At 48.7% G+C, this 18,387-nt stretch overlaps 6 protein-coding genes across 6 annotated transcripts; 2 read left to right on the forward strand and 4 right to left on the reverse strand.

The window, feature by feature from the left end:
- Position 1: 1 nt before the first annotated feature.
- Positions 2–1,738, reverse strand: EI90DRAFT_3042368 (eukaryotic integral membrane protein-domain-containing protein). The gene is made up of 7 exons (XM_039059179.1): positions 1,290–1,738; positions 1,068–1,240; positions 900–1,014; positions 744–852; positions 642–705; positions 427–586; positions 2–369 (listed from the first exon to the last, which is right to left on the reverse strand). The coding sequence occupies exons 1-7, from the start codon at positions 1,476–1,478 to the stop codon at positions 268–270; spliced, it is 912 nt and encodes a 303-aa protein (XP_038920537.1). The 5' UTR covers positions 1,479–1,738; the 3' UTR covers positions 2–267.
- A 12-nt stretch (positions 1,739–1,750) lies between these two features.
- Positions 1,751–2,485, forward strand: EI90DRAFT_3042371 (uncharacterized protein). The gene is made up of 5 exons (XM_039059180.1): positions 1,751–2,047; positions 2,068–2,108; positions 2,161–2,265; positions 2,321–2,335; positions 2,382–2,485. The coding sequence occupies exons 1-4, from the start codon at positions 1,975–1,977 to the stop codon at positions 2,333–2,335; spliced, it is 234 nt and encodes a 77-aa protein (XP_038920538.1). The 5' UTR covers positions 1,751–1,974; the 3' UTR covers positions 2,382–2,485.
- A 1,993-nt stretch (positions 2,486–4,478) lies between these two features.
- EI90DRAFT_3042375 (uncharacterized protein) lies at positions 4,479–5,163 on the reverse strand (the record flags this gene model as incomplete). Its single annotated transcript, XM_039059181.1, has 4 exons — positions 4,479–4,500; positions 4,535–4,596; positions 4,627–4,701; positions 4,817–5,163. Coding segments are annotated over 3 exons (159 nt in total), but the record flags the coding sequence as incomplete, so codon positions are not given.
- Positions 4,769–6,480, forward strand: EI90DRAFT_3013540 (fungal-specific transcription factor domain-containing protein; the record flags this gene model as incomplete). Its single annotated transcript, XM_039056673.1, has 5 exons — positions 4,769–5,225; positions 5,292–5,312; positions 5,371–5,397; positions 5,448–5,533; positions 5,587–6,480. The coding sequence occupies 5 exons, from the start codon at positions 4,769–4,771 to the stop codon at positions 6,478–6,480; spliced, it is 1,485 nt and encodes a 494-aa protein (XP_038920540.1).
- Positions 6,481–8,912: 2,432 nt separating this feature from the next.
- Positions 8,913–12,499, reverse strand: EI90DRAFT_3042390 (Piwi domain-containing protein). Its single transcript, XM_039059182.1, is given in 20 exon segments — positions 8,913–8,962; positions 8,974–8,978; positions 8,990–9,046; positions 9,109–9,243; positions 9,306–9,313; positions 9,370–9,449; positions 9,502–9,760; positions 9,815–9,971; positions 10,024–10,181; positions 10,238–10,337; positions 10,387–10,446; positions 10,494–10,661; positions 10,712–10,781; positions 10,893–11,056; positions 11,114–11,233; positions 11,286–11,507; positions 11,565–11,856; positions 11,912–12,222; positions 12,281–12,357; positions 12,415–12,499. 16 exon segments carry the CDS (start codon positions 12,040–12,042, stop codon positions 9,029–9,031), a joined length of 2,142 nt encoding a protein of 713 aa, XP_038920541.1. The 5' UTR covers positions 12,043–12,222; positions 12,281–12,357; positions 12,415–12,499; the 3' UTR covers positions 8,913–8,962; positions 8,974–8,978; positions 8,990–9,028.
- A 1,673-nt stretch (positions 12,500–14,172) lies between these two features.
- Positions 14,173–18,338, reverse strand: EI90DRAFT_3152011 (Piwi domain-containing protein; the record flags this gene model as incomplete). Its single annotated transcript, XM_039065764.1, has 20 exons — positions 14,173–14,427; positions 14,496–14,630; positions 14,695–14,702; positions 14,763–14,842; positions 14,901–15,159; positions 15,212–15,368; positions 15,429–15,686; positions 15,748–15,801; positions 15,848–16,036; positions 16,087–16,145; positions 16,199–16,204; positions 16,258–16,432; positions 16,493–16,612; positions 16,664–16,885; positions 16,942–17,236; positions 17,295–17,354; positions 17,417–17,605; positions 17,656–17,732; positions 17,782–17,996; positions 18,095–18,338. 20 exons carry the CDS (start codon positions 18,336–18,338, stop codon positions 14,410–14,412), a joined length of 2,820 nt encoding a protein of 939 aa, XP_038920542.1. The 3' UTR covers positions 14,173–14,409.
- Positions 18,339–18,387: the final 49 nt, after the last annotated feature.

The following is an 18,387-nucleotide window of genomic DNA, read 5'->3' on the forward strand; positions in this document are numbered from 1 at the left end:
CGGGAGCTCGAAACTGCACGTTCAACATTGGCAAAGGTAGACTAGATATAGCTCGATCTAGCGCACGATTGGAATGTGCTACCTAATTGGGCGGGGTTGTCTAACACCCCCAGACCCATTTCGAACGATACTGGCAATTATATAAACGGAAGACCCAATGAATTATCCATAGAATGATATCAACAGAGGGGGGGAAAAGCGGTCAACATTAGGTATCCGCGCCGCGCTCATTCTCTAAAGAAGTCGCTTCACCAGCTGGAGGGGCCGTCAACGAGCTTGTCCCATTGGCGGCGTGGCCCCTGTTTTTGGTGCTGTTGTGGCTGCTGATGCGGAAGCCAGACGCTGGTCCAGAGCCTTGAGGCCATTGCCCTTGCGATTATATGCCAACATAAGATGTATCGTCATGCACTACGAGAGAATTGATACTGACCTTCGTCGCTCAGCTTCTGCGCGGGCTCCACCTGGCAGGGAGGACAAATTGCCACCAGCCGGTAAAGGCTCATAGTCATCACTTCCATACGCTTTAACAATACCTATTCGGGTACAAATCTTGTAGACCAGGTCCGAAATCAAGGAGATTGGTTTGCTGCGAATAATTAATTAAGCACACGGCTCGCAAAGTGAGCAGTCATTGCACTCACTGGAGTATTGGAGGGAACCAATGGACGAACGCGAACGTTTCTGAACGATCCCCCCACGTCTCCGCTCCGCCCAGGATGTCCCCCCAGTGCGTTTGTAGAAACGCAGGTAAATCCAAGACGTAAGCCAGCCGAACTGAATCAAAATGTATGGTGATTGGAAGCCAAGGATGCACATTATGGTAGAGAAGGTGACATATAACATAGGTAAACGCTGGACATCCGGTCAGCGAGGATAATCCAAAGAATCAAAGGAATTACCTTGACGCGGATACCCAGAGCACCAAAAAGAAGAATCTGATGCTCAGGAATGGCCTGAGTAAGAGCAACAAGAATGCCCGCTTGGAGCGCCATCAATCCTCGATATGACATCCATCTGCCACAATTAGGTGATCAGGACGAAGAGAGACGGACGGATTGAACGCTAACTGACAAAAAATGCCCTTCAGACCAATTAAAAAATGCTGGAGGACGTTGACAAACACAGCAATGATGTTGGAGATGACGACAGTAATGAGAACGAATTTCGTTGTCTCCAGTGGACCCCATAGCCTCTCGAAATAGCGCAAGGAGATAGGTAGAAAGAGAAGCGATATTACTAGCTATATTTCTGCTTTAGCGCCTTGAACAAGGATCAGAAGGAATACACACTTCAATCAACCCAAGCTCAACAAATGGCGAAGTCACGAGGGTCCAAGGGTGCCATAACACGAGGGCTGGGATTAGTGTGAGGTCAGATGTGCGAGTGCCTATATGAATGAGAGAGCAAGGAGGTGGCGGTAAAGGCTCGAGCGGTACGGGGGATGGACCCGATAAATTGCAAAGTGTATTAAATGGCATAATCCTAATAGTTTGCGCTATTGGGATTCGAGGGTCAGGGCTTCCCGGAAAGCTTGAGGCTGCTTAGGGCGTCTACGAGAAGTATGAAAGGGCTTGCCAAGTGGTATCTGATGAAGTAGGTAGTCTAGCTCGCCGCAATGAGCGCAGTGGTTCTGAATCTCTTGATCTCCGAATACAGGCCGGTGATCTCTCCCTATATTGATCTGCACGCACTAGAAATAGTCGACGTCAATGTCGAGCACCAGCAAAATGAGGCGGACGCAACCGGAAGGCGATCACGTGTATCAAACTCGACATTGGAACAGCCCCATCCGATGTCGGCCTACGACTTCACTCCTGGTGGTTCGCTGAAGCTGAAGGGGGGTGATGTTTCCAAGAAGTAGGTCGGCACGAGTGTCTCGCGCCATCATTATCTGAATGGTTCCTACTGCATAGGAAGAAAAAATCGAAATCAAAGTCTGAACGTGATAATGTCAAGGATAGTGTGAAGGCTGAAATGCTGCGCAAGAACAGCCAGCTTCGCGGATCATTCAGTCCTAGTGGCTCTCCGGGGCCCTCTACGTCGATCGGTCATCAGATTGACAATAAGACGCAAGCCAGCGGAGATTTGAAGAGGCGCAACGCAACAGAGTAGGTTGAGCTTAGTACTCCTGGTACCGCATTCTTAGTGGGGAACGTTTAGCGTGCCGAACGAGTAGCAAAACTAGCGACGAAGACCCACAAAGATCGCGTGCAAGAGTTTAACGAGAAGCTCGACGCGCTGAGCGAGCATCATGATATTCCGAAGGTGTGTGCTCTCAATAGACCTGTTCAACATGCATCAAATTCTTGTGTATGTCTAGGTCGGTCCAGGGTAAAAATTTCGACCTCTCTGCCATGCACCCATGTGTCGCCTCGCATATCCATGTACCTGTTGCACCAATTCAAGAATGTTTGTTTTGCTCACGGTCGAATCGCTTCCCCTCAGCATCCACACTCTAACCTATTATATGACTTAAGAATACCCCATCACCAACCAGGGCGCCCTGGCGCTGGGACGATGACTGCCCAATACTAAGATACATCAGCCAATAGTGGAATGCACTGTGTTACTCAGGTGTATTGCCTTCTTTCATCGAAAACCTCTCAGCGGCACGCAATCGGGCGGCTTCCGCACCGCTGAAAGATTGCTCCTTCGCAAATTCCGTGGCGCTCGCCCTGGCGATCAGCCAAGGAAATTAATTCCCTCATGATATGAATTGTTTAGTATGTAGTACACTCGGTGTGTACAAGCAGGAATACCGAATGACACATTCTGGGAACATCAGAGGATGTGCCAGATCAAATCAGGACAAGAACGCCCAGATAATGAAAAAATTCGATGTAAATTCTCAAGTAATCGGCGTCGGTATCGACCGATGGAAAAGGATAATTGAATCGAAACAATCACAAGTCGCACGTTGCTAGGCAGGACCCCAGCCTGCATAGTAGCGCGTTGCTCGTAGTGCCGCGCAGAAGTTTGGATCCCTGCGGGGCCTCAGCGAGCCCTCCTTTGCGATTGCAATGTAGTCCTGCATTCTGGCGCTGTGAAGATGCAACTCGTTGGCGCATTAGGCATATTGTTAGAATAAATACTGTGAGGGGGAAACACCGCGGGTGCGAGGGCATTGCTATTCAATTGCGCGGGGTACGATGGGCTGGCCAGAGCGGCCGCCAAGTAGACGCTGGTGTGAAGACCCGAGGTTCCATCGTGTAAGGCGGTGGCGCGCCCGCCAAGCTGGGGGTGAAAATGCTGCTGTATGCAGAAGCAGGAGGAATGCCTGCTATTGTTGGCGATACGCTCGTGCCAAGCTCAGACGTGCCACGGATATCATATCTAAAAATGTAAGAATTTTCAGCGAGCCCAAGAACGAAAATGAAGTCAACGTGCTGACGATTGACGGGGGCTTGCTCAGTGGGTGCACCACCGATTGGTTCAGCTGTGGGGAGGCTCGTTGGGAATCCATTGTTCACTATTTGCTGGACAAACGCGAGAAGCTGTGGCAAAATTAAGGGGCAGCGAAATAAATTTGAGAATTTATAGATGGCCGAGTGTCTAGCTTTGAGTGCTTCCCCAGGCACTGGGAGGAGTTGGTTAGCCTCAAGAGTCCCCCCCCCCCCCCCCCCACCTCTGTGCGCATTGGTAGGATTACGCTCAGTCCCGTAGTAGGTGAACTAAATGATGTTACTACGCTAGGATACGTGTAGTACGTACGTGAACTGGTGAGCGTGAAATTTTTTGCTTTATAAGCAGGCGCTCTTGAATGGCGCACTGATTTGGCCACAACCTAAGTCGATCTCCTAGAAATCATACATGCATCGTTCATGCTGCAACCCGGAAAGCCACTTAGGGGAAAGGGGCAAGGATTTTAACGCCGGATATCCAGAAATTAAGTAGAGACTTGCAGCGCTTGGGATTACGAGAAACGCTAGGGGTGGCGACCGGATCTTTTGATAATCGCGTTTTCACGCTGGAATGGGGCCTCATAAACGTGGCTGCGGAAATTGCTTCATTATTGTGAAACCAGGTGGAGAGTGACACTGTTCTGCAGGTAACTAAGGTACCAATCCAGAGCCTAGCTAGAGGGTGAGCAAATTACCATATCAGCGGCACGCTGCTTCTGCTAGATCCATGCATGGCGCTTGACGAGGCGGCTAAGAGTGACTCGACGCTGAGGATATATCCTAGCCTAAAGATGTATGCTCAGAGCCGGTAGACATCCGTCTGCCAGTCTCCGATTGTTGAACGTTTACAATCATAAGCGCCAAGCGTGTACATGTCTCGTGAGGCGAATCTTGCTTGTTCAGTATTAATCCTGTTGTGATCGCGATCGCAACAGTCGAAGTTGCTACAGACTACAAGTTAGGAACTGCACAAAACCACATTCATGATTGAACTCGTGGCATTTGAATACTTACATAACTGGCTGCATTTTTTCATGGCGCATTCCGCACACCTTCTCTGATTTCCGCGCGGTATCCTTACTGCACCCACCTTATTCCTCTGGCGCGCGGCTCAGCGCGCGGATCCTCGCGACCTACGATATAAAAGTCCAAGTTTCCTCCTAGCTACCAGTTTGAAGCTCGGAATAGGAGATGGCTTCGCGGTAAGTCAGCCGTCCGGCTTCACCAATCCCCATCTTAGTATGTCTGTGCAGTGCAAAAAACTCCACCTCGCCGGTTGGACCAAAGGCTCGACGAAGGACTGATCCATATTCCCCGGTCACTCGGCGTTCAAATTCCCAGAATCAGTCGAACGTTGAAAATCCGGTATGTCCGCTTACAAAGACCCAGTGTGCCCGGAACTCACCCTAGTGGAGGACACACCTTCTGCGATCTTTGTTCCATATGTGCCGCGCTGGAATCGTCACCTACCCGATACAGATCTCAACCCAAGTGAACACACCATCATCCTTGGCGCCTATTTTTCTCAATCCTGCAGCTGGAACATGATGGTGAATCCCACCTGTTTCGTTCGCGATTACAGTAAAGCATTGTCGCAGGACGTCTGCGGGGAAGTAGCCCACTACTCCCCAATGCTTCATAACGCGATTCTGGCTTTCGCATTGGCGTTCTCGTCAAATCCAGTGCACCAATCTGTGGAGTTCCGCCGGCGGTTCGCCACTCAAGCGAAAATTTACATTGATACTGAGTGTCAAGCCCCGACCCTGAGCACTGTTCAAGCGCTTGCGATCCTCTCTTGTTACTATAGCGGAGTTGCCGAATTGGGTATGTACCCTTCCTGAGAACATACTTACTATTTCGCGCAACCTTACGCTCTGATTCAACAAACAGTCCTCAGCTTTACATACCTAGGTTCGTGTTCCATCGGGCACCGAGTGATTCCAAAGAATTTAAGTCCTCACTTCCATAGGCACGGCTATGCGAGTTTCCCAAGCTCGTAAGTCATTTCAGCAACCCATTAAGTTGTAACTAAAATATCCCGTGCAGTCAATCTGGAAAATGTGAAAGTGGGAATTACGCCGAGTGATATTGATTATCAGCGCGCTTGCGTCTTCTGGAGCCTATATTCGATGGTATGTGCCTCCACCACGGCCACTAATGCCACTTCATCAGTTCTGCTTTGCAGGATAAATGCTGCAGTTTGTATGTTGGTCGACCCCAAACCCTCATTCCTTCCTTCGAAGGCACATATCAACCTTCAGGCATCCCCCCGATTGACTATGGTGTGGACTTTGGCATGGAGTGCTTGCAACCCCCAGCATCTCATGTTTCAGGACCACCCAATATTGCATTTATTTGGCACATCAAAATGATGCGTATCATTCAAGTTGCCATGAAGCTGCTGTATGGCAAAAACGGTGTTTGCAACTCTGTGATTGATATTCGCCACATTGAGTACATAAGGTATGATGGCATTCGCGTGGTTCCGAATCACCCTGATGTTGGCGGGCGGAATAGTGGGCAGTTAGAGCGATGGAAACGAGATCTCCCCGGCTCTCTTCGCGTCGATGACAAAGACCCCAATCTTCTAGTCACTCCCGAAGTGACAATGGTTAATCTCATGTGTGAATGGATCCACATCCTTCTGTATCAGCCATTTTACCAAGATCGCTCCAGCATCCGTTACATCACCAATCCCACGCACCAGATCGGTTTCTCTGATCAGGATTGCACCCGTGTCTCGCAACATCGCGATCGCGCATATAAGACCGCCACACCTGCCGCTGAGCGGATTCTTTTTTTGTTGGAAAGATTCGACTCTCAACATGGTCTCGACAAGATGGACAATACCTCTGTCCAGATAGCTTATGTTGCAGGAAAAGTTCATTATTTGGGGATTCTGGATGGTACTTGCACTATCTATGGAACCATCTCGCCCAAGGACGGCATGATGAAAGCCATTCAACTCCTGAGGAGGATGGGGACCATTTGGAAATCTGCTGTGGCGTCGGCGAACAGACTTGAGGAATTGTTCACAGCTGCTTGTGGAAATGCGTTGGGGGAAAACTCGGCATCGTAGAGTGTCTGGCATCCTTCGTGCTGCGAACTTGGCTTATCTGGTCTTTATTATTCCACAGCTCGTCATCCGTGGGACTCGCTCTAACAATAAAGAGTGAATCCCCCACACCCAAGGAGGAGCACATAAGCGGCTAAGTGCACGAGGATCCCAGACCATGGACGATTCGAGTCATCTCCCGCAATGTCCTCCCAGTGATTGCCTCCTGGAATTCTGTCCACATTCACCTCGCCAATTCAAGGTTTCCCGATTGAGAAGTATCGCCGATAGTTCAACAATTTTTCACGGTTTCACGATCCTTCACGATAATGATTACGACAGCACCTCATCTCGCTGAGCTTTGATGTATCCACCCTCCTGTGAGTCGATCGGAAATGGTCTTCTGATTTGTATATACTGGCATGCCAACACTGAACGTTCAGAGCTTCAGGAACTGATACTGATCTTGATGCCTGTGAATAAATACCGTAAATTAGTCTGCAGGAGTCTAGGCTCCGGTGCGTTTGAACTCGACCAGCATGTTTAACACGACCTTATTCGCAGTGGCGTTAACATGCCCCTCCAAGGTGACATCATGAAAAGGATTATATCTAGCAAGCAATTTCAGAGAAATGAAGGCATCGAGTGGCTATCAAGGGTCAACAGTGAAGGGAAGAGGCGCAAACGTCGTATCCTCGCTGACTCTTCAGGGATGTGGCTGCACCGTCGATATATAGCTCCTGAGAACTCTCTCAGTTCAATGGGGGGTCCGGATCTGTGGCGTGCAGAGTCGGCAGCGATACCTTGTTGGGGCCGCCCTGTCGAAGTGATTCCTAGAGCACTTCTTAGGGCAATGGAATCGTATGTGCCTCTGCACTCGCGTATTCTCTTAATTGAGATGATTGTACCCTTTCAGTGTCATGTTCGTGGAGAGTCAGAGCTTGAGCCAGAGGTACGCAGGTACTGAATTGTAATTTGAGGCGACATGCTGACCACCCATATCACATGCCGTTAACTCCAGTCCGTTCCAACCATTTTGATTTTTCTTTGGATCTCTGAAAAATCCCCTCAGCCGGCTTCTTATTTCTCGCTCCGCAGCTATCCACTGTCGAATTGAAGCTTTCGAGAACGGAAAGCCGATTCTCATGTTATCAGAAAGTCCACTTAATAAATCATGGACATTCGTGTCCTGCTTGGCTTGGTTGGTCCGTCGTCGAGGTGACAAAGCTCAACTGTAGCAACCGGATTTAGGGTGGTGCGAAAGCAAGTGGTTCTCGCGGATAGCGCGCCACCTTTAACTGATTGAATCGCAGGAAGATGCATTTGCTCGAATGTTCCAATGATGCAAGCATAGCTGCGGACGGCGACACCTTAAACGGATGGAGCACACGTCCATGACATCCTGATAAACTCGTTTCAGAAAGTCACTACGTGAGTGTCCGAGAAACCAGAACAATCAACCTAGCTGGCCCAAGCTGAAAGCTGATTGATGTAGGGGAGCCCCCCTTAATGGAAACACCACACACAAGAGATAAGGCAGATATCTTATGCAAACGCATGCCAAAAACACCGCCACTCCTCTCAGCGTCAACTTAGATGATGGAATTTAAAATCGAATTCACAAATGCCCATAACATTTGAAGGTGCCCAATCCGTCTGTCTCCCATATTCTCGATCTAGATGGGTTTGCTGAGGACTAATTTTGAAATGAAGACTCCTGCGCCCCCACTTAACTCCGGTCTAGTTCCTCTTCAAATCAGGCGCGATGCTTGGGCTCTTCGCACTGAGGATTGTGGCGACCAATAAAAATGCTTGTTTTTCTCTTGAAGATGGCTCCTCCCCTCCGCCACTTCAACAGTATGCGCAGATATCCTTCGGAATTTGGATCCGAGAATCGCGGCCCAAATGCATATGTTTGGTAGTGAAAGTATGTAACTCGCCACCCACGGCGATGAAGGGAGGTCAGAATCTAACATCCTCGTTTAATCCAGTAAGTGCGAATGTGATAGGAAATGGGACTCCAGCAGGAAATGTTCGTTATGTTGAATCCGGCTTCAACAGCCATACTCACCCATCGAAAGTGCACTCCATAAATCCCGAAGATCGATGAGCCAGGGGGTTACCCCACCGTTCTTGCAGTCCTACAGGTTGACCTGCATTCAGGTGTGGCGGCCGATCACTCAACTTTTCGAAAACCTGCGGATCCATGGTCAGCAGGAAATGTACTCATGATCAGAATTTGATTTGGACAATCCCCTGCGCACAATGTGCCGCAGAAGGCCCCGACCATTGACTAGGCAAGCCTCTTTCCAGGCGTTTTTGCTCCAAGCAGTGTTCCTGGCTTCCTGGAGACGTGGGCAATGACCGCAACATTTCGGTGGTTTGCTCCTTGGCCTCCTTGAGCTCTGGCAAGGACATTGAGGGGAGGCCAAGAATGGAAATCAAGCCTTAGAAATTACAAGTGGCGCCGTCAAGGTAAATTGTACGTATTGACAAGCACACGTTTACTGGCATCGTACAATGGGATATTTGTATACACCACGTTATCGATGAACAAAGATAATTGGAAGCATTACATGAAATACATCCGCTAAAGTCAAGTCCATCAATTCGAGTCCACATACAAGGTGCCTCTGGGCTGTTATGGCTCACCTTAAGGAGCGGTTTGGCGACACGGCTGAAATGTTGCTTCCATTCCTCAAGGTTTATTGGCGCATCGTCAGAGACCACGCTTTGAGTGTCAAGGAAGTTTGGATCAAAGTGATACCTTGATCGAGAGCAAACAATCTGGGTGGACACCATTTAAATCATCATTAGAAACGGATGAACAACCTGACGGAAGCACATACATCGGCATCTGCAATGCAACTGTTGAGCAAAATTGGAATGTTGAAGCTCCAAAGGAACACTTACAATAAACGGGTGCCGGAATGGAGACGGACAACGTAGATCGTGCGTAGACGTGACACAGATCGAATGAGAGCCGTTGCAACCTGACGAAAAGCATCAACCCAGTGAAAAGGATATTGGATGAAATAATTATACTCGTCTTTCGTCATATCGTTGTCATCGTGAAGGACAACATAGCGGCTGGACCGAGAGGTGCCAGCCAAGCCTTTGTGGCTTTGGATATAGAAATCCTCGTAAACCGGATGAACGATCCCATTATCCACAACAAGGCCCGCTTTGCAATTTCCGGTTTTATCACCGTAGTCGCTCCTCGCGGGGAAGAAGCGCACATGATGCCTCTTGCTGACGACAATAAAGGTGACTTTGGTGTTCGAGCCAAGCTCAGCCAATACCGCTGCAAGATGTTAATCAGCCAATTCCATCAACTATTCCCAGTGGAACCACCTGCTTTTCACAGCCCCTAACTCGTGATTTAACACTGCCTGGTATTCTCCTTCAGAAACTCCGTCTCTGTAGATAATCACTCGCCGAGGGAGGTAATTAATTTCCGGATGCGGTTTATCAATAGTTGACCTTGTGGACTGGTGGAAACGCTGAAGGGCGTACTGTACATATGTTACCCAGTTAGTAAGGCACAATGATAAGACGGAATTGTACCTGAAAGTGACGGCCAAAACCTTCAATTATTTCCCGACGAGGTTCTTGAAGCTCGTTGAGAGCGAAGTAGTCGGAACAAGATTTAAAATTGTGGCTGAAAACCATCGAACAAACAGACGGCCACCTGGATCCAGGCGCGGCGTGTGAGACATCCGCACCTATCGAGAGACGAAGACTCAGGACTCCAATTCTGTAGCAAACAACGAATACTCACCGATAATCATCGTCGGATACTGATGAAACCATTCATTATTGACGTGGCAGTTTATTCCACCCATTTTTGCATTAATCTTCAAGGCAAGATTATTGCAGTACTGAGATAATACGGTTAAGAAATGAAGACACGAGAAGTAATACACGCACCTGGTTGAGACCCTGAACATTTCCGGGACCCAATCTGAGAACCTTGCTGATAACAACGATCTTGGAGGAAATGAGAAGGAGGGACCTAGCCAATAGGAGTGATTCACCTGAGTTGGAACACCGCGGGTTATGTCGCCCCATCGCTTAAACTGATCTCGTACTTCGTTACAAGGCATCCTCAGCAGGGCAATCACGAGCGTTTCCTCTCTCTCGATAGTGTTTTGGTATTGTTTTGCGGCCTCATTCACCACATGGGCATGGAATGCATCCAGATGCTGCGTGGCGCATTGAGGAACAATGTCAGAGATAGAATGAATAGAATTACTTCGGCGATGTTTCCCTGGATGCTTATCTGGTCCGTGTAGGTGGGAAAGGTATCTATCCCTAAACCCACGCTGAGTTCAATGCAGCCAATGGGGAGTAATGGCACGGCCTACGCATTCCTATTAGAAGTCAGTTGGTCAGTGACGTACTGACATGCCAGGGAACCCGCGAACATACCCAACCTCTGAAGCACATCACGAAGAGGCCCTAGAAATGATCTCTGGAGATGATGGAAACGATTCGCATCCCACGGGATGTTTTCGAAATCGACGATTCCCCATGCTTTAATTCTGCTAGGTCGGTAGAGCCGCTTGTTCAACATGTTCCACGAGCCTCCTGAAGGCACCTGTTCACATTCAACGTCCGCGGATTATTGGATGTATGCAAAAGCGAACAAACCCACCACATTATCCCCTCCCAAACAAATTATTGGTGGTTCAAGCAGTCTCCCCCGAATTTCCTGCAATTGGGATTCCACTGTCATCCCAGTCCTCGCTACGTAATCCTGATCGTATCCCATGAACTAATAGGTCGAAAGGTTAGCGACATGCACAGAATATGCCATCCCATACAACCTTGTGTCCTTCGAGGATAGACTGCTCCCGGTGGGATGGTAATAGCTTAGTGAGCTTAATCATATTGGCGGCTGCCTCGGCAGACAACTTCGACCTGTATATCTGGCCAGGTAGAATATCAAACAACTCGAGAGGCACAATGACATCTCCGTGCTGAGATTTTAATCTCGCACAAACGATGCTTGGATAATGAAGTGCTTTTCCTAACGCTTGGAAATATTGCTGGTTCCATTAATTAGTATGAGGTGACACTTATCGACCGAGATAGATGTCAAATACCCTAACGGAGAGTTCTTCTCCAAGCTCGTTCCGGAAGAAATAATTATCTGCGCTAGTTGGCTCGATTCTCTCGATAACGCTTTCCTTCCTCATCCCGCCCGCAGTGAGCTGGCCGTGCTTGGGATGGTTTCGGTTCATAACTAGACGTTTGCCCTTGAGTAACCTGTTTAACTTCTTTAGTTTGACGTCAGAAATCTGCCTCGGTTCGAGGATTGATCGGATGTTGAGGTTCGGTCCGCGGCCGTCGATTAAAGCATCGACACAAACGTCGACCAAAGAGCCTGATTTAATCCTACATAAAATTACGTCTGCAAGCCCAACTGGGAAATATAGTTGACAGTACATACGCAACAGCGTTGGCGGTGTCGATATTGATGACCATCTTCCCGATTGCCGGGCGAACACTCCTGTTCATCACAGCATGATAGTCAAGGATTTTCTGCATAATCTGAATTGGAGTTCGGCGTACTGGTACCATCCTTGCAAGAGTTCCAATCCCCCTCCAAGGGGTCGATTCTTTTCGTTGATTCTGAAAAAAGATCTTCGAGTTGCTAAAACATCCTTTTGGCTTGGGATCATTCGGACAAGTGTGTTGATCGCAGTCACCGCAATTTCAGACTGGGGTCCAACAACCCCCAGAATTAGATCTTTGAGAACGCTACCAAAACGCTAAGACAGCCCGCGGTAAAGGGTAGTGCAATAAACGGGGAACCCACGAAGTATCGATGAGTCCTGCTCTCTTTAGGGTCACTTTGTACATCCGATTGGTTTCACTGGTCATAGCGAATTCGAACTGATGACGCGTGCTCCTCAGCGAGGACATGACTGGTAAGGGTGCGATCGTACGTACTGTTCGCCCAGTCCCAATTTTGGGATCATACAAAAACAAGTTTCGACGACCATCGTAAGCACCGCGAGGGTTGAAAAGGTCTGGCGCCACCCTCAGCTGAAGGTAGTCGATGATTTTGTGCGCAGTCTTCACAGGTGGATAATCATCCTGTTGTTCCTCCTGAGGGTTTGATGTCGTATTCTTCTTTTTGGCATCACGGCGAAGGGGGCGTCCAAACGCTATTGTTGGGACCCATGAAGGGATATTGGTAGTCAACGCCAGGTGTTGGGTCAAGGCCGAAGTGATCAGAGGGACCCACTTACTGACTATGGGTCAGGGAGAGTAAGTCCGCTAAAGTGGGGGAAGAAAGGCCGCGTCTTCATTGGACAACGTACCGTCGTAGTGCGTGAAAGCCACTGCAGGGACATCAGCTCGAAACATGTTACTCCTAACAATAACACGATTTCCTCGTGATCCTTCATTCGCTGGTGCTCCAGGGGGTCGTTGTTTCAACCGCAGTACCGCAGCGCCTGCTTGACGCGGCATGGTTTGATTGGGATGCGCCATTCGGTTCTAGCTTGAAGAGGAGACTGAAGAATTATCGGTAGCCCCTAACACGTTGAGATATTAGTGCACTCAGAGAACAGATATCGACCAGGAAAGAGAGCAAGAAGGGTATGGTAGATAAAAGCTGAGGTTTGCATGGAAACAAGGCAGTCGCAAAAACGAACGCCTCATCACTTATGTAAATGAGACACTAAATGATATGTTCGGTTCCGAGATCGATAGGCGAAGGATATACCCAGTAATTTTGGTTTCCCGCAAAATGAAGCCAGCTGGGATTTTTGTCCCCCATCAGGGAATAGAAGGGCCGGGAAAGGGAGACCCGGCATGGCCAAACTCGGAGTCCGACCCGTTGTTGGGCGAGTCGCCCTGCCGGCTTTCGCCCTGGTGCATGGTCCGCTAAAGACCAAGCCAGGGAAACGATGCTTCCAAATAGGCCAGCTATCTGCAGGGTCCCAGGCTATAATTACCTCAATAGTCCTATGCGCACAGCCGGAACGCCTCGAAATTTGCGTCTAGATGCGATAATGTCAGGGACACGACAAAGGCCAAAGCGCTGCTCAAGGGCGGTCAAGATCGCGGCTTCTACGGTCTCAGTGGCCTTCGCTTTCTGCGTCGGCCAGTCATTAGACTGATAACTCCGTGTTCAATTTGAATGAGCAGCACACAACAGAGCTAGTTAAGCCTAACGCCCCTTGCGTCGTAGCCCCAGTTCATAACGCCTCCCGCTCAGAGACATCAACTAAGACTCACAACGATCCCATCCATGGAAAGCTAAACGAGCGTTATAACATCCCAAAGGTACGCTGTCGATCTTTCACACCCATGCCAAGCCACCAGCCTCCAATGCCGTGGCTTGTCAAAATAATCTTATCACAACCCGTTTCGTTCATGAACCGTTAATGATCATCGTGGGATCCTTCAACTTAAAGTACTGGCAGGTCCGAATCGCTGAAACTTGGGCCACGCCCGCAGTGCCCGTACTGAAAAAGTTGTCCTTGGTGCAACCGACCGATCGCCTGTACGCGACACTTTCGGCGGATGGACACATCGTAAAGTGTTAGGCAGGATACCAGCCTGTAAAGTGTCCAGTTGAGCTGGTTGGAGCCGGTTCCGACGCGGCACTTTCCGCCAAATCGAAGGTTCTTTCTACCGTCGCGAGACGTGCTTTGCCCCCGGCTGGCTAGTCTGTCCCGTACGAAAACGTGTTTTTATAACCAATCTTTTATTTTGAATCGATGGCCACATCAAAACTGTGTACCGTGACCTTGGAAATTTACATTCGGCGCCACGAAGGCGAATTGGACGTATTGACAAGGATATTTTACAGAGAGGTATTTGTATCACAAGAGATACACCACATTAAGTGGTGAACACTACTGAACGAGCAAGCAGAGACATAGCACAACGAGAATTTGAAACGCACTTGATGAAGAAAGATATTCAAAAGCATTACATGAAGTACATCCGCTAAAAGTCAAGTCCATTAATAATGTGAACCTGCACACAAGATGCCTCAGAGGGGTTGTATGACTCACCTTTTGGAGCGGCTTGGCGACAGGGTTGAAGTGTTGCCTCCATTCTTGGAGGTTTATGGCCACATCGTCGGAGACCACGCTTTGACTATCGAGGAAGTTTGGATCATAGTGATACGTCGATCGAGAGCAAACAATCTGTGGCAGGGAAAGCGTTTTACACTATTGAAGATGGATGACACAGCTCAAAGGAAGCACATACATCGGCATCTGCAATGCAACCGTTGAGCAAAAATTGGAACGTTCAAGTCTTATAAAAGGAAGACTTACAATAAACGGGCGCCGGAATGGAGACGGACAACGTAGATCGCGCGTAGACGTGACACAAATCGAATGAGAGCCGTTGCAACCTGACGAGAAGTCAATATCTAAGCTAGTGAAAGGGATGATTAGATGAAACAATCATACTCGTCTTTCGTCATGTTGTTATCATCGTGAAGAACAACATAGCGGCTGGACCGGGAAGTACCAGCCAAACCTTTTTGACTTTGAATGAAGAAATCCTCGTAAACAGGATGGACAATTCCATTATCCACAACAAGGCCAGCTTTGCAATTTCCCGTTTTATCGCCGTAGTCGCTCCTCGAGGGGAAGAAGCGGACATGGTGCCTCTTGGTGACGATAATGAACGTAACTTTCGCATCCGAACGAAGCTTGGCCAACACCGCTGCAAGAGATGTGGGTCAGCCTCTTCAACTTCCCTTGATGGAACCACTTACTCTTCACTGCCTTTAACTCGTGATTTATCACCGCCTCGTATTCCCCTTCAGAAACTCCGTCTCTGTAGATAATCACTCGCCAAGGGAGATACTTCATCTTCGGATCGGGATTCGAAATGGTCGACATTGCAGACTGGTGGAAACGCTGAAGGGCATACTGCGCGTGTTGCCCGGTTAGCAGGCATTGTGGTGCACAATAATGATGCAAGACTCGTACTTCGAATTGACCACCGAAACCCTCGATCACTTCCTGACGAGTTGCTTGGATATCGCTGACGGCGAAGTAGTCGGAGCAGGACCCAAAATTGTGGCTGAAAACCATCGAGCAGACGGACGGCGACTTGGATCCAGGGGCGGCGTGCGAAACATCCGCACCAATAATCATCGTTGGACGCTCTTGAAACCACCTGTTGTTAACATTACAGTTCAATCCGCCCATTTTTGCATTGATCTTCAGGCTAAGATTGTTGCAGTACTGAGATAATACGTTTTGAGTTTAAAAATAATAAGAATACAAAAAAGGCAACTCCACATACCTGATTGACGGCATTATCATTCCTGAATTTGAAAACCTTGCTGCTAACGATGATCTTGGAAACGGTCAGAAAAGAGCGCCAGCTTGGACAACTGATTTACCTGAGTCGGAACACCACGAAGTATGTCGCCCCATCGTTTGAACTGGTCTCGAATTTCGTTATGTGGCATCCTCAGCAAGGCAACAACGAGAGTTTCCTCTGGTGCAATATTCACGTCTTCGCCTCGTCCCTGCCTCTGGTACTGCGTCATGGCGTGGTTTACTACTTGAGTGTGGAAACTATCTAGTTCCTGTATGACATATTGAGTGACTATTCATGAAATAGAAGTCAGAGGATTACCGAGGAAATATTGCCCTGGATGGATATTTGGTCCGAGTAGTAGGGATCGGTGTCCACTCCTAAATTTTATACTCAGTGTAGTGCAATGCCAGGAAGTAATAACGAGACCTACTCATTCCTGTTGGAAGTTAGTGAGTCGGAGGTTAACCACTACGAATACGCGAAACATACCTAATCTCCGAAGGACGTCCATAAGGGGTACAACTAACGACCTCCGGACAGCTTGAGACCGTCCCGCGTCCTTCCGGGGATTTTGATTTTCGAAATCAACGAAACCCCATGCCTTGATCCTCCCTGGTCGGAAGAGCTTCTTGTTCAACATGTTCCACGAGCCTCCCGAAGGCGTCTGTCCAAATCCAATACTTACTGATGATGGGATGTACGCGAGGCACGAACGAAAACTCACGATATTGTCCTCTCCTAAATAAATCATCGGCGGGTCAAGTACTCGCCCGCGAATCTCCTGCAACTGAGAGTCCACTGTCATCCCAGTCCTCGCTACGTAATCCTGATCGTATCCCATGAACTAATAGGAAACAGGTTAGCAGTGCTTATGGGATGCGCCATTCCATATTACCTTGTGGCCTTCATGAATAAATCTTTCCCGGTCGATTGGTGACAGCTTGGTGAACTTAATCATGTTGGCCGTTGCGTCGGAAGACAGTTTGGACTTGTAGAGCTGGCCAGGCAGGACATCATACAACTCGAGAGGTACAATGACATCTCCATGTTGAGACTTTAATCTCACACAAGCAATGGTTGGATAATCAAGTGCTTTTCCCAACCCTTGAAAATATTGCTGGTTCCACCAATCAGTATGAAAAGACGATTTATGACGGGGATAGATATCAATACCTTAACAGAGAGCTCATCTCCACGCTCGTTCCGGAACAGATATCGATCTGCGCTCGTTTGTTCAATTTTCTCGATAACACTTTCTTTCCTCATCCCACCCGCAGTGAGCTGGCGGTACCCGGGATGGTTTCCGTTTCTAACCAGACGTTTTCCTTTGAGCAGTCTGTTTAATTGCTTTAGTTTTATGTCAGAAAGATGCATTGGATCGAGGATCGATCGGACGTTGACATGGTTTTTTGAGTGTTCGTCGACTAAGAAGTCGACGCATACGTTAAGCAAGGAGCCTGCTTTAATCCTGGACGAAAAACTTCCATGAGCTCAACTTGGAGAAAGTTGCAATGACAAGTACGTACATAACAGCATTCGCGGTATCGATGTTAATGACCATTTTTCCGATTGCCGGACGAACACTCCTATGGGTCACGGTAAGATGATTAGAAAGTATCCACTTGGTCTAAACTGGAGTGGGACGCACTGGTACCATCCCCGCAAGAGTTCCAGGCCGCCCCCAAGGGGTTTGGTGTCTTTATGTATTTGGAAAAAAGATCTTCGAGTTGCCAGAACATCTTTTTGGCTGGGAACCACACGGACAAGCGTGTTGACCGCGGTCACGGCGATGTCAGATTGAGGCCCTTGGGATCCCCGAACCAAGTCTTTAAGAACTCTATCGGGGGGGTCAACGGGATGGGGGTACGGAAGGAACGCGGAACCCACGAGGTATCGATCATCCCTACTCGCTTAAGGCTCACCTTGTACTTTCGATCGCTTCCGGAATTCATACTAAACTCAAACTGTGCCCCTCAATGAGTATCTGGATGGCAAGGACGCGACTGTACGCACTGTTCTTTCACTCCCGACCCGCGAGTCATACATGAATAAATTTCGGCGCCCGTCATAAGCGCCGCGAGGGTTAAACAAGTCTGGAGCATGCCTAAGCTGCAGGTGATCTATGAATTTATGAGCGGCTTTCACAGGGGGGTAGGGATCTTCTTGTTCCTCGGGATTTGACGCCATATTCTTTTTCGAAGCATTGCGACGGAGGGGCAGATCGAACGCTATTGACGGGACCCATGAGTGGGCGAGTATCAATGATCGATGTCAAGTGTTGTATCAATATAGAAGGGATCAGCGATGATCGGAGGAATCCACTTACTGACTATGGGTTTGGGAAGTGTAAGCACACCAGGGAGTGTAGAGAAAATCCACAACTTCATCGACAACGTACCGTCATAATGCGTGAACTGCACTCCAGGAACCTGAGCTTGGAACATGTTACTCTTAACAGAGACGCGATGTCCCTGCGATCCTTCATTTACGGCTCCTCCAGGAGTTCGTCGATGCAGCTGTAGTGCCGCACCCCCCGCTGGATGTGGGATCGGTGCGCCAGAATGTGACATCAAGTTCCAACTCGAGAGGGAAAATGAGGAAAGAAGGGTGGCCCTTGTT

The sequence above is a fragment of the Cantharellus anzutake genome (genome assembly GCF_015039405.1).
Source record: "Cantharellus anzutake strain C23 chromosome Unknown EI90scaffold_8, whole genome shotgun sequence".
NCBI lineage: Eukaryota > Fungi > Basidiomycota > Agaricomycetes > Cantharellales > Hydnaceae > Cantharellus > Cantharellus anzutake.

Excerpts from the sequence above, each read along its gene's own strand:
- EI90DRAFT_3042371 (XM_039059180.1), top strand. The coding sequence starts at position 1,975 with ATGCTGCGCAAGAACAGCCAGCTTCGCGGATCATTCAGTCCTAGTGGC. Across the intron at positions 2,109-2,160 it reads AAGAGGCGCAACGCAACAGA|CGTGCCGAACGAGTAGCAAA; the intron begins GTAGGTTGAGCT and ends GGGAACGTTTAG.
- EI90DRAFT_3042368 (XM_039059179.1), bottom strand. The coding sequence starts at position 1,478 with ATGCCATTTAATACACTTTGCAATTTATCGGGTCCATCCCCCGTACCG. Across the intron at positions 1,241-1,289 it reads TTGAGCTTGGGTTGATTGAA|CTAGTAATATCGCTTCTCTT; the intron begins GTGTGTATTCCT and ends GCAGAAATATAG. Across the intron at positions 853-899 it reads CTCTGGGTATCCGCGTCAAG|CGTTTACCTATGTTATATGT; the intron begins GTAATTCCTTTG and ends CCGGATGTCCAG.
- EI90DRAFT_3042390 (XM_039059182.1), bottom strand. The coding sequence starts at position 12,042 with ATGGTACCAGTACGCCGAACTCCAATTCAGATTATGCAGAAAATCCTT. Across the intron at positions 10,662-10,711 it reads TCCAGGGAAACATCGCCGAA|CATCTGGATGCATTCCATGC; the intron begins GTAATTCTATTC and ends TGCGCCACGCAG. Across the intron at positions 9,972-10,023 it reads GTTTTGGCCGTCACTTTCAG|TACGCCCTTCAGCGTTTCCA; the intron begins GTACAATTCCGT and ends ACATATGTACAG.